The sequence below is a fragment of the Aplidium turbinatum genome, chromosome 9 (assembly GCF_918807975.1).
Source record: "Aplidium turbinatum chromosome 9, kaAplTurb1.1, whole genome shotgun sequence".
NCBI lineage: Eukaryota > Metazoa > Chordata > Ascidiacea > Aplousobranchia > Polyclinidae > Aplidium > Aplidium turbinatum.
The window spans coordinates 16,043,061-16,056,689 of NC_137480.1; the positions used below are offsets into that span (position 1 = coordinate 16,043,061).

The 13,629-nt window shown below is 37.5% G+C and overlaps 1 protein-coding gene across 1 annotated transcript; it reads right to left on the reverse strand.

The window, feature by feature from the left end:
• Positions 1 to 12,534: 12,534 nt before the first annotated feature.
• On the reverse strand, positions 12,535 to 13,272 carry LOC145776740 (general transcription factor II-I repeat domain-containing protein 2-like). Its single transcript, XM_082587967.1, has one exon. The coding sequence runs from the start codon at positions 13,270 to 13,272 to the stop codon at positions 12,535 to 12,537; it is 738 nt and encodes a 245-aa protein (XP_082444093.1).
• Positions 13,273 to 13,629: the final 357 nt, after the last annotated feature.

Below are 13,629 nucleotides of genomic sequence, written 5' to 3' on the forward strand. Positions count from 1 at the left end.
AAAAAGTTTGTCAAAGGAAAATTGCCTTCATGTCCGGTTAGGCAGACGTCGGTAAAACCCCATGATAATGTGATTTCAGGGAGTTCGCAGTACTCGACTGCTGTTGGCACACCGCGCGGCGGTGTGGCCAGACGTAGTGACATACCGGCATGTTTTTGTTGTTCATCACGTGGTCAAGTTGAATATCATTTTTTGTCTAATTGTAAAGAATTTTTGCGCTTGACACCTAAAGGTCGGAGAGATGTCATTGTGAAAGCTGGAAAATGCTTGAACTGTTTGCGCCAGCATATGGTTAAGGACTGTAATCATGCAAACAACTGTCGTCAGTGTGGGCCTAACAACGATAGGAAACACTATTTTCTTCTGCATGATTTTTATGTGACTTCACGTGATTCTCTGGATTCGGTCGGTAAAGATGATGCTGGTGCCAGAGTTCCTGTGCGTAATGTTAAGATTGGAAATGTTAAAGCAGCCTTTAACCGCGTTACTGCTGCTCGTGTTTTGAATCCAATGACTGGCAAATCGAAGTTGGTGTATTGTCAGCATGATCTTGGTTCGCAGTTGACCTTTGTTTCGAGTGACTTGGTGTGCGAACTTGGTCTTAAACCGTATGATAAAGCGTCGTTTAAAATGGATACTCTGGCTGGTCAGAAACCTACTTGTGCTGAACTTGTTAAACTCAACATTCAGTCGTTAGAGACGAATGAACTGTTTTGTGATATAACTTCGGTGGTTAACCCAGCTTGGGCTGACGATGTTAAGACTTTACCACATAAGCAGGATTTAAGTAGTTTCCGTCATTTTCATGACGTGAATATGTTTCATTTGAATGATTGTAGTACTGTAGATGTACTGATTGGAAACGACAACGCTTATTTGATGTGGGCAAAAGAAGAACGTGTTGGTGAAAATCGCAGTGAACCGCATGCTTTACTCACTCCTCTCGGTTGGTTGGCTTGTGGTGGTAAGTCACCCTTAGTTGAAAGCGTTGCTAAAGTGTGCAGAGTGCAGACGTCTTCAGAGTCGGATGTCATCTCTGGCTTTCAGCGTAAAATTGAGTCTCGTGATATGGAAATAGCAGACCTGAATAAAGTCATTCAGGATTTGACGTTGCAAAATGAAACCTGTGAATTGTCTCGCAATGATAATTTGGCTAGAGAACTTGTTGAACCGAATATTGAGTTGAAAGGTGGTCGATTTGAGATACCTGTACCGTTGAAGGAAGATATTGATTTACCTAACAATTTTGTGTTGGCGTCAGATAGAGCTGCTGCTTTAAGGAAGAAGGCTTTAAAACAACCTGAACTTTGTGATTTCCTTACTGACACCATGAAAGATCTTAAATCTAATGGCTATATTGAGCGTGCTGGTGAAGCAGGAAATGTCAAGGGATTTGAATGGTATTTACCATACTTTGTGACGTCACAATTAAAAAAGCGCATTGTTTACGATGGCAAGTCTGAATTTCGAGGAACTTGTGTTAATGATGTAATGTTTTCGGGTCCTGACTTGTTAAACCCTCTGGCAGATGTCTTGGCTAGATTTCGGCTTGAAAGATTTGGTTTCATGGCTGATGTGACCAAATACTTTTTTCACATTTTGGACTCTTCAATACGTAAGCCCAGTTTTATTGAACTGCTTACGTACACAGGCAGTGCCGTTCGGATCGTGAACGAACGCCCTTTGGTATCTTTGAGTGACGACCCTAGGGATTTTACTGTCATCACCCCTGCCTCACTTTTGACCCCATACTTAGACCCATACTGTGCTGTTGGGCAACCACATGATCGTGACCAATTAAGAAGGGATTATCGGTTCAATTTGTCACTTTCTCAGCAGTTTTGGAGTAAATGGATCGATTTTTACTTGCCAGGTCTTCAGGGCCGGAAAAAATGGCTAAAAATGGCTGAGAATTTGGAGCCTGGTCAACTTGTAGTGGTAGGTTCTCTCCAAGACATTGGTAAACGTGGGAAGTATCAACTTGGGAGGGTGCATGAGGTAGTTCCACAAATTAGGAAAGGGAAGCCTGTGGTTCGTAGAGCCAAAGTTGCCGTCTGCAACTATGATGAGAGTACGGGGAAAGTAAAAGTAGACTACGTGTTGAGGGATATTTCGTGCCTCGCCCCCGTAAAGAACACCTAAGTGTTAGGGTTTGAGCCTGGTTTTGTCTGCGGTGGCCGACCCTTGTCTGAGCCCAGAACAGTCGGTTATTATCGCAACCATGGTATATAGCGTCATTTTTTGCGTGTACCTAATACCTATGGTACCAATTTCATGTATCATCGTGTTTATTCCGTATTGTTGTTCATTCTTTGCATGCCCTTTGTATTTACGTATTAACTTAAACGTGAGTGATTCAAACAATTTGTGTATCATGTGTTTTTATTCATTGGCTCACAATTGTCGTCAATTCTTTTTTAGTTATGCCATGTCAGACTGTCATAACTAGGGGCCGCTATGTTCCCGACAATTTTCACCAAATCAAACGTCATATAAAAACCGTTCAAGTCTACTGAATATTACGTCATGGAAATTCCTAAAGCATGTGCCAAAATTGCACCAGCGTTCATAAGAATTGTGTCAAACCTGTTTGGGCCTGTTTGGGCCTGTTTAAACAGGAAATATTACATCAGCTTTAAACACCTGTTGGAATGACTTCATAATTGTCTTTCATTTATTGCGTCACAGTTACTTTCTACGTGAATTTGAGATATTGATATCTATTCTGGTCATTCGTAAAATAATTGTTTGAAAGTTGGCCGCACTTTTAACTGTTGGCTTAGTGCTTGCTAGCTGGACAAAGGTTCCGTCTTTTATCCAAGTAATCTGTTCTGTAGTGACAGTTTTTCAGTGGTGTAAGGCGTTGCACCCCCTCGTTTTCGGTAGCCGTGGGCTAATTTTACAGAAATACACTGTTTGAAAAGAAGTTCAAGTGTGTGTTTCTTCGGTCATTATATACAGACGAACGGATTCGGGAACTTTATGTTAAAATTTTCCCAAGAAGAGATTATGGTTTACCGCTGTGACCAATGCTTTTTCTTGAAGGGGTGGCAAAATCTGAATCCGCCCCGAGCGGCACATTCCCTAGCTATGGCACTGATTGTAGGCTGGTGATACATAGGCTACTTTGACGATTTTTAAATCTCAACAAAATGTAAGTTTGGCTGATTAGAGTAATTCAAACAAAAGAGGTTTAAAGCATATGATGTCTTGCAGCTCCTTTGTTAATGGCATATTATGCTTTAAAGCTTCTTTGTTTGATTTGAATTACTCTAATCGGCCAAATTTAGATTTTGCTTTTCCTCTTCTGCCATAAATACTTCCCTGCATTTGGTTTATTTTGTGGTGTTACTTTTGTTGGGAATGCACCAGAAGAATCTCTGAGATTTGGCACAACCAGGAGTTTTCCTTCATATTTTAGTGTTTCAGAAACTGATATTGCCAAAGTTTTTGAAGCTTGACTTGGCTTTCAACCCAATATAATCTTCCATGAGTTTGCCACGCAATGAAGAACATTATACATTGGTGCTCGCTCCTCTCAAGATTGGTTTATGTATGTTTGACTGAAGTGTTCTTTTAAACTGATTCCCTTTTTGTCGAATCCCACGGATAATTAAAACTATCTACAACTTTTCAGCAGAGAGACGATTGCGTTTGGGACTTCAGCTGGAAATACGAACTAATTTTGACTGTTTTGCATAACTTATAGGAAAAACGTCTTCATCAAATTTTCTTTTCAAGAGCTTTCCACTTTTACGAGCAAACGTTTTTGATTCCTTTTCCACAAACGAAACGGACAGCAATACTTCAGATTCACGATGAGGCTCTCATCATGAGGAGTTAGATTAAGCTGATAACATTTGACTGTCAAAACCATTTGTAAAACTGCAAAAAAAGTGAGGTGTCGTTTTTAACATTTGGAACAATAGAGCGTAGTTCTAGAAAACCTGTAGGCTACCACTGTAGGCTACCTGTCGTTTTGTTTTGGTGCATCTTCAAAACTTAGTGTGCAGCAGAGTTGGATCAATTACATAATAGCTTCAGTTCAATTACATTAGGCTACAATGTGTAATTATTACAATGCAATCGTAATTATTACAATGTTCGGAAATTTTTAAATCACAATTAGGCCTATTTCCAAATGTAATTAATTACAGCTACACGTTTCAATTACAAAAATTAAATGTTGAAACATTTATGTTCATCGATGATTTTTTACAATTTCATTTATCAAAGACAATAGAACTACATTTTTTTGATAAAAAATTGTCTGTAATTGTCCAGTAGGACGAAATGATATGTGCGTTGTGCAACAGTATTGGCTACCATGCGTACAACTTACCAAATAGGCCTATTATTGATTTTGGACCAAAATGTTTTGAAATTACAATAATAGTGCATTACACGTCAATATTTACAATTTTATAAAAATGTGTAATTAATTACACTCAATTACAATTGCAGCAGCCTAGGAGGCTATTTGATCCAACTCTGGTGTGCAGACAGGGCAGCCAGGTGAAATGCGTTGGAGTGGTTATTTTCCGTGTTCTGTCAATTCATGTAAAGCATCAAGGGTATTTCGCTTCAGGGCCTCTTTTAAGAGGAAAGTGGTGGAAACCGTCAGAACAATAGTCGTGCTGAGACAATATAAACGAAAAATTGAATTATTTATTTAAGAAACGTTCAGCAAATCAAACTTTTACTCAATTTTTTTTTAAACTTTTATAGGCTATATTGTGATACGGTGTTAAAACGTTCGTGATGGAATTGAGAATGTTAGAAGACTCTGTCTTCCATCCCATCATGATTGCACGATTCCATTCCTTCCTATTTTTGACATTTCCTATCTTCCATCCCAAAATCTGCCTTCCATTCTATTTCATCTCATCCCATCCCATCCCTCTTTTGCAGCAGGTAGCGCCAGTAGGCTATAGTTGTAAATGTGCGTCGATCTGAGTTTATGCAAGTTACGAGCAACCGGTTTATGTTTATGGCATCGCTTCTTCTTTTTGAAGACAGCGAGAAAACATATTTGCTCATACTAACTAGAATAAAATTTAATCGTATATCAAAACTTTATTTGTCACGGCGAAAAAAAAACACAGCTGCCTCCCGATTAAAGATCAACAGAAATGATTCCATTCAAAAATCCTACTCGTACAAAACAGCTATTAACTATGTGGAAATTGCTTTATTACGGTTTGTTACCATTTCGATTTTAATTAAATTTAGTGATTAATATGAGTTTTATTTTTTTCCTGGTCTTATTCATTATGTACAAAGCGGTCATAAATGTTTGTACTTTGTTTGCGTTGTCATAACTGCAAATAAACGGAAAGTAGATTTGTAGGATTGAATGAACCGCTTCTTCAAAAACCTGCTTTTGCATGACTTCTCCGTGGGCTTACCCACCATTTCACTGACGATATAGTCAATTTTAAGCACTGACTTTGTTAGCTACAGCCTACAACTTTTAAATTAAGCTTTGAAGGTCAGACGTTTAATTCGTGCATTGAAAGTTTTAGTATGGATCACAGATATGGATATATTCTATTTCCGGGCGGGGTTCTATTGATATTTGCAAGCATTGTGTCTTTAGTTACTCCAAGTTGGACGTATGATGGATTAGTAACTGAAATTTCGGAAGGATTATGGCAAAATTGTGTTAATGATGATTGTTCAGCTAGTAAAGGTAAATTTGCATTACATAACCAACTAATTTTAAGGTAACCTATAGTATACTATATTATATTATTATATTTTATAATATTTTGACCAGTATTCAACGAACTGGTATGGCCTTATTGTATATTCGGGTGTACACAAATCATAAATTGTAGCCTAAGCTTTGAGAAAGGATATAGCTTACGGCCCAGTTTTAGATTTGTAATATTTATATTTGTGAAAATGCTTTTAAGCAACTCCAGGAAGATCTCAAATCCGATTTTCAAAAGATAGGAAATGTATTTTAATAATAAGCTTATATCAAATTGAATTGCTATATTTTTTGTTTTTGGATTAAGTAACAAACCATTACCGAACTCAGTAACAGCAAGCATTTAAAGTCTTGGATCAAACTTTTAGCCGGACCTACTGGTGTGCCAAAAAGCCATTGATGTCTTGGTGCAGATTCCTACCACTTATTTGTGTGAAGAAGGATTTTCCAGTCTTGTTGAGATCTAGTCAAACAAACTAAACTCGATACTTGACATTGATTCTTTAATGCGGGGAGGAATAGAGAAAGAGCTAACACCACGTTATGTCCAACTTGCCGAAACAATGCAATAACAAGCTAGCCATTAAATCAACTTGAATTTTGACGTTTTTTGCACTTTTGCATGCGTAGTTTCTTGTGCCCAGTTCAAGACTACTATAACCACTTTAACAAACAATTAATTAATTATATTAGTTTTTTTACTTCCTGTGCACAATTAAACATTGCTATTTGTGAGGTATACGAAGTTATTAAAAATTGAAAAAAGGTGTTGCCTACCACGGACAAAAAGGTTGAAGAGCACTGGACTATAGTACCCAGCAAAAGCTGTCCTAATCATTCATCTGAACTTAACCATAGCCAGCCTATAGTCCTATTTTTTTGTCTTTTTTATAAGCACAAGTAAACATTGCTGTTGGTGAGGCATATAATCATGAAATGATGAGGTGAGGCATACAATTTTAAAATGTTTTGAAAGGTAGCCTACAGCCAAACGAAGATCCAGCTCTGGTTTAGAATAGCCCGACTTCGTTCTTGAAGTGAAATGAAGATATAGCCCAGTGTTCTCACAATTGTTCCATAATTATTGGTCTCACAATTATTGTATCATCGTCATCACGACGGTTATCAATCAAATCTCTATCTTCACTCACGAAAAATTCAGCGGTCTCATCTTCAATCATGTTAACATGCACCAAGTTACAAAGCTTACAAGTTTGAAGCAGTAACATTGATCATACCATTGTTTTGGTGTGCGTATTTTACTAATATTCAGCAGTAATTTATTTTCTGAGCTTTATTTTTATGCAGGAAATTTAGTCTGTTTTGAAAAACGGTAGTATCGGTATTACAGCAACAGTTTTTCTTTCAGAGTATTAGTGTTTTTCTTATTTGCGCAATTCAATTGTTTCCACTCATTGCAATTTGACAGGGATAAGAAGTAGCAATAAAGCAAAGCAGCCTACTAATTTTTCTGTCTTGTTTTACAGAGTAATGAGCTAATCTCTTGCCCTTTAACAGATTATTATAAGGCAAGTTTAAAATTTCGGAATGACGTCACATTGACGTCATCGTCAAGATAAGTCTAAGGTCTGTTTCCATCAGACTAGACCAGGGGTGGGCACACTTTTTGAATTAGGGGCCAAAATTATTTTGTTCTTAGACTGGCGGGCCAAGTGATCGAGCCGCCACTTACATATAGTTTGTCACACGAATAACAAAGGGACAAAAAAAACGGAAGATTAAATTAACAAATAACTGAAAAATACAACCAAAAAACAAAATCGAATTTAAATACGACGTCTGACAGGATTGTCAAGCTTTATTTTTTGCCAAAGCATCGAAATTTGGCATCATTTTGGTTGTGGCGATAGTCAGGATAGATTTGAGGTGCGCATCACTCAGCTGAGACCTGTGGCTAGATTTGTTAAAATTCATCAAGCTGAACGTCTGTTCACAAATATATGTGGAACCAAACAATACCAGCATTTTTTGTGCCACCTTTCGAATTTCTGGAAATCTGGTGTTGCTTAGCGATGCGTAAAACTCATTTAGCTTCAGGGCTTCGAATTTCTCCTTTAAAACGTAGTCACTCTGAAGATCGATCAATTCCAACTGCAGTTCTTGTGGTGCTGTTGCAGCGACTTGTGAAAGTGGAGCCGAAATAATCTGAAATGGTTTTTGGAGTTTTTCGAAATCAAGAAATCTACGGCAAAATTCGTGGTGCAAATCATTTAGTGATTTGCTGTATTTATTTGCATGTTTAGGGGCTTCTTTCATCGTCAGTAATGTGGGGAAATGAACAAAAGAATTGTTGGACATTTGTGCTGAGAATAAAGCCAATTTTGATTTGAAAGCCGTAACGCTTGTGTACATATCGTGAGCGAAGAGTTCTTTCCCTTGCAGCTTTGCATTCAGCTCATTCATATGTGTTAATATATCGACAGAAAAAGCAAAATCACAGAGCCAATCTCTGTCCTCCAGCTCAGGAAATTCATCAGCTTTCCCGATTACATTCTTTCCCGATTACATTCTACATTGTATCGCTATTTAGAGACAAGAGGTATCTAATCCTCCTATTGAAACTTCACAATAATAAAACTTGCAACATGTCGATAACATCCGGCGGGCCAGAATACAAGAGCCGGCGGGCCGGATTTGGCCCGCGGGCCGTAGTTTGCCCATGTCTGGACTAGACCCATTTAGAAATTTTAAAAGATGTGTATAGGTTGCCTGAAATAAGCAAAGTGCCTTTTACCACTAGTGGCGCTAAGTGCTGCTTCTTAATCTTCTTATTCCCTCCACACTTCTTAAAATGATGCCAAATATCTAAAAATTGATTTTCACTTGTGAACTATCAGTAAGGCATTGAATGAAAGTATTTTCTGTTGAAATAAAGATTTCCATTGTCAAAATTATTGCTTATCATGTCAAAAATGGGTGATTTTGGCAAAAATACAAATGTTTAGGCCTTTTGAGACAGGGTATTTCATTATCTGAAAGCAAAATAGTTGTCATTTTTTTTATGTCTCATGGTCAAAATCATGGGAACCAATGCAAGTTAAAAAAATTTGAAAAATTTTGATTTTTAAACATGTCTATTTGTCTAATGTAGGAGCAATCTACCTGATCTTATGCACAAGGCTGAGTATCATATTATGTTCATAGCCTACTTACTATAAAACAGCGAGTATTGTTTTGCTAACCATACCGATGTTGCGTCATTAATAGCCATGAAAAATTTTCGAATCAACAAATGTTTCCTGGCAGTTAAGTATCAAACATTTGTTGGCACTGGTAACAAAATATATTCCAAAACCGGATGGCATTGCAGGCCTATGCATCATCGATTCAACATAGTGAACATTTAATCATTAAGTTTTTGCTGATATAAGCTAACATTTATTATGTTTTGGCGTGTATCTTTTCTGTAAGTCAGTGATCTTGCTTTTTGCCTCTTTACAAAGGACACGGGCCTTCGAGCTATTGATACTGTTGACAAAATTAGGTGAAATTAGGGCTAATAAGGTTGATTAAACAGGGTTTATTATTGTAACCTTTAATTTAAAATGCTAAAAATCAACTTCAAAAAATACCAACATGCCAAACCAAAAATAGTCTGCCAAACACAAAAAAACAGAAAATTTCCCGAATTTGACATTAAAAACGCCAATATAGTACTAGTAGCCCTGGTTGTGTTTTGAAAACTTTGTTTACCAATAAGAAATTTTGAACTGATTACTAATTTGTGTCAAACTGTTTCAATTTAAGTGTTTGAAAATAAAACTACTTTTACTTTACAGATACCCCCGCAGACATAATTGCGGTACGGGCTTTTCTGATCATGGCCATTATATTTCAACTTGCAACAGTTGTGCTTGCTTTGATAGTGGCTGGAAATAAATCGGCCTCCATTCGACAAAACATAATCAGCAAGATGTTAACTTTCTGCGTTGCAGCAGCATGTAAGCGATATAAAATGACATAATAAGGTTTAGTTTGAACTGACACAGTTTGATATTTGGCACTATAGATATCGGCTTTGGAGTGGGGTAAGCACTACAAGCAGTTGACGGATTTTTGGCCTGTTGAACTGTTGCAGCATGATGGCCACAGTTGAAGCGAGCAAACCACAAGGCTTGAATTAAGCTGCTATTCAGTTCACAGCGACTACATTAGCTTATTGAATCCATTCCTTTGCTGAGTGCCAAGCAAGAATAAGGCACAATCCTACTTTTAAATAGTCTTTGGCATGTCCCCAGACATAAAGGCAATTGTCCTGTCAATCGGATAATTAGTGGCACTCAATGGCTGCAAATCTTGTAATGTACCGAAATAATCACAAACTTTGTAATAACTGTTAGTTATATTTAGACAAGACCAAAGGTTTTGGTTATAAAGTTAAACGTGTCAGGTTTAGCTTTAGGTTGCTTCCGTTAAGTATTGAACTAGCGATTCTTGTTTTACGAGTCGGCCTATTTTTTGCCCATAAACTATCATGCTGTCAGAAATTATGAGACGACTTGAATTTCTTTAATACAATCGACGTTCATAAACATGTTTGTGTTTGGTATATTTACTGTACTCCAAACGCCACATGTTGTAAAGATAAAAGCTATTAATAAACGCAGTCTGTTACTAAGTTTAGTTGTTTTTCTGTAAAACACCGAATAAAAAAATATATATTTGTGAGAATTAAATATGCTCAAAAAGGCCAGATTTCTGACAGCATTGTAATTTAGCCTATATCAATTTGAGATGCTGCAGAAGTAACGAAATATGGCGATTATAAAATAGCACCAATCAATTTCTTCTAGGTTTGTGTCAGTTGGTCGCCATGATAGTGTTCACGTCATGGCACCCAGCATCTAAACTCCGTCAATGGGGATACTCATTTGTGGTTGGATGGTTTTCTGCAGCACTGAGCATCATTTTGGCTTCCTTTGGCTTTCACGGAATATGGAAAGAAAGAGACCTTTTTACACTGAGTGAATTTTAATCACAGAATGAAACAGCACTTTAGATATGGTATTGCGCTGTTTGTCTTGCTTTTGATTGGTTGATTGAACTTTTATCTTAGGACAGTTTCTTCGAGAGCTTTCTCCTGACAGTTTCGCATATACTTGCAAAGGCTTTGAACCACTGACGCAGGCCCAGTCACCGAGTTCGACAGTGATGTTACTGATTGTTGAAGTGTTGTTGTCTGTGAATTATTCCATTCACAAGGTGCCGCGGAATAGAGAGCAGTTCATTGAAATGCGTTGCTCAAGCCGTGTACGACGCTATAGCGACGTCTACGCTCAAGCACAATGTTGCTGTTGTCCAGGGCTGCCCAACGACCAGCCGCACGCTACTATCTCAGGATCACTCAAACTCTTTGTTTCAAATGAAGTATTCTTTGTGACTCTTCTGCTATAATACAATAATCATTGCAGATAAAAACTATTCAGAAATCACTGTAAAACTTTCAAGAAACCTATTTCTTATTAGTCGGTTTAGCTACTGCAGGTCCTCTGACAGACGTTATGTGCATGATTTTCAGCGTTAACATATTCTCAGGGTAGAAATATTATTGATGTATTGTAGCTTACAAAAGTGGAAGTGTAAAATTATATGTATGTTTCCGTACAACGAAACTTGACTTTTGCTGGTTTAACCAATAGATAAACAAATTTATTAATCTTTTTTTTTTTTCAATATCCATCTGCAATCTAGGCTATACAGAAACATTGCAAAAGCATTTTTTAAATGTTAATATACTCTGGTTGAAATGTAGGTTTGAAAGCCAGAAGTTGGCATAAGCACTGATATGACAAAGTGAATAAATGAAGTTATGCACGACGTGTAAAGCCAGGTTTAAAAATAACTTGTATATGAGTGCTGAAACATAATTTGTTGAATACGCATGTGTTGTTCCGGGAAAGAATGCTGCATAGCAATCTAACCTGTTTAGGCTACTGTTTATGTATAAGAATGTAGACTACACTTTTACGCATCAAGAAAATGAAATATCTTCTGACAGGTGTCAAACCTACAACAATGCTTGATATGAACGACTCGGTTACATGTCTTGTAATACAAAGGAATTTATTTTCACACGAGTCAGTTCAATCATAAACAGATAAAAATCGATTTCGATCAACTAGCAGCTCCATCATCTTCGGTTAAGGTTATTCAAATAGATTCTATAAACCGAATCAATCAAATATAATTCTATTTGAATAAGCTTAACTGAAGATGATCTAGCTCAGAGGTCGGCAACCTTTAGCATTAAAAGAGCCAATGTTCCCAAGTTTCTTCAAATTAAGACATATTCGGAGCCATAACATGTAACTGTCGAGTTGGCCACTAAAACCAAAGGTAATTATAGCCTACACTTCATGTAGAATTTTCTTTCAATTTTTGCTTGGTACATGTAAACATTCTAAAATTTCAACAAACAAAGCCTGACTATTAAACACAACACTTTTTAGTAGGCTACCAACGGGCACAGTAAAAACATACATTTTCAAATAATCATTTATTTCACCCAGCTAATGCGATATTTGCTCCTGAATTTCACTGCACAGCACATCTACATTAGCTTGATAAGATGACACTTTGAGTTTCATCTGGGACTGCAAGCTCTCATCTGTTAGGCGTGAGCGTTGTTCATTTTTTAAGTAATTCATGACCGAAAAACTTTGTTCGCATAAATATGTTGATCCAAATATCGACAGAACTCCAAATGCATATTTTTTCATGTTCATGTAAGAGTCAGGTATGGCATTCCACGTATCGAACACGAGCTTGTCTGGTTTTTGAAGCTTTTCAAGGTCACTCTATTTGTGGTTGTGACGAAACGTGGCCTTCTGGCGAGCAAGATCTTTAAGGTCAGCTCTCAAGCTTCGGAACTTAGATACCCACACATCCTTGTCAGCTATGTCGGCCAGTTCAAGTTCAAGACTAGATTGACTTACAGCTGTGAATGCAGTCATATTCAGCAGTAATGGATCGATTTCCAGAGGGGTAATAGGGAAGGATAACGTGTCTTTTTCCTTCCTAAAATCACAGAATCGTTGTTGAAACACAGTTTGCATATCGATGATAGCTTGCTGAAAGTAAACAAAATTTAACTGGTTGTGTGCTTCTTTGAACTCTTTTAGAAAGGGAAAGTGAAGTAGTGTACCTCTTTGTAAATCTCTGGCAAACACTGTCATCTTGCGCTCAAAAGCCAAAACCTCCTCCAGCATCTGCAGGGTTGTGCTACCTTTTCCTTGCAAGCTTTTGTTCAACGTGTTGAGGTGCGATGTCATATCCACCATGAAATGCAACTTTTCTACCCAATCTGGCTGATCCAATTCAGGAAAAGAGAGCCCTTTGATTTTTAAAAACGTTTTTACGTGTTCCAAACTCACAGCAAATCTTTTCAGTACCTCCCCTCGGGACAGCCATCGGACATTGTTGTGTAGCCGCAGATCTGGATATGTGCTATCAAGTTCATCTAATAATGAACGAAACTGTCGGTGGTTTAATCCTTGTGCAATTATTTTGTTTAGTACTCGAATGACGAGATTCATCATTTCATTGCACTCTCGGGGAAATGTTTGAGCGCACAATGCCTCCTGATGTAACATACAGTAAACGGGTTTGTAAGTCATAATTTTCAACAAAACTAGTTTAAACTATAGCCTAGGCCCTAGAGCAGTTATTAATTTACAACAAAATTTTTTTGTATTGCCCAAGCTCGCAGTGTTTAAAGTCACGGGAGCCAGAGCAGAGGGCTGAAAGAGCCGCATGTGGCTCCGGAGCCGCAGGTTGCCGACCTCTGATCTAGCTGCTAGCTGAACGAAATCGATTTTTAGCTGTTTATGATTGAACTGACTTGTGTAAAAATAAATTCGTTTGTATCACTTTTAAGCATTCGTTCGTTGTTT

What these genes read in the sequence shown, in the direction of transcription:
- LOC145776740 (XM_082587967.1), bottom strand. Translation starts at nt 13,272, where the DNA reads ATGAATCTCGTCATTCGAGTACTAAACAAAATAATTGCACAAGGATTA.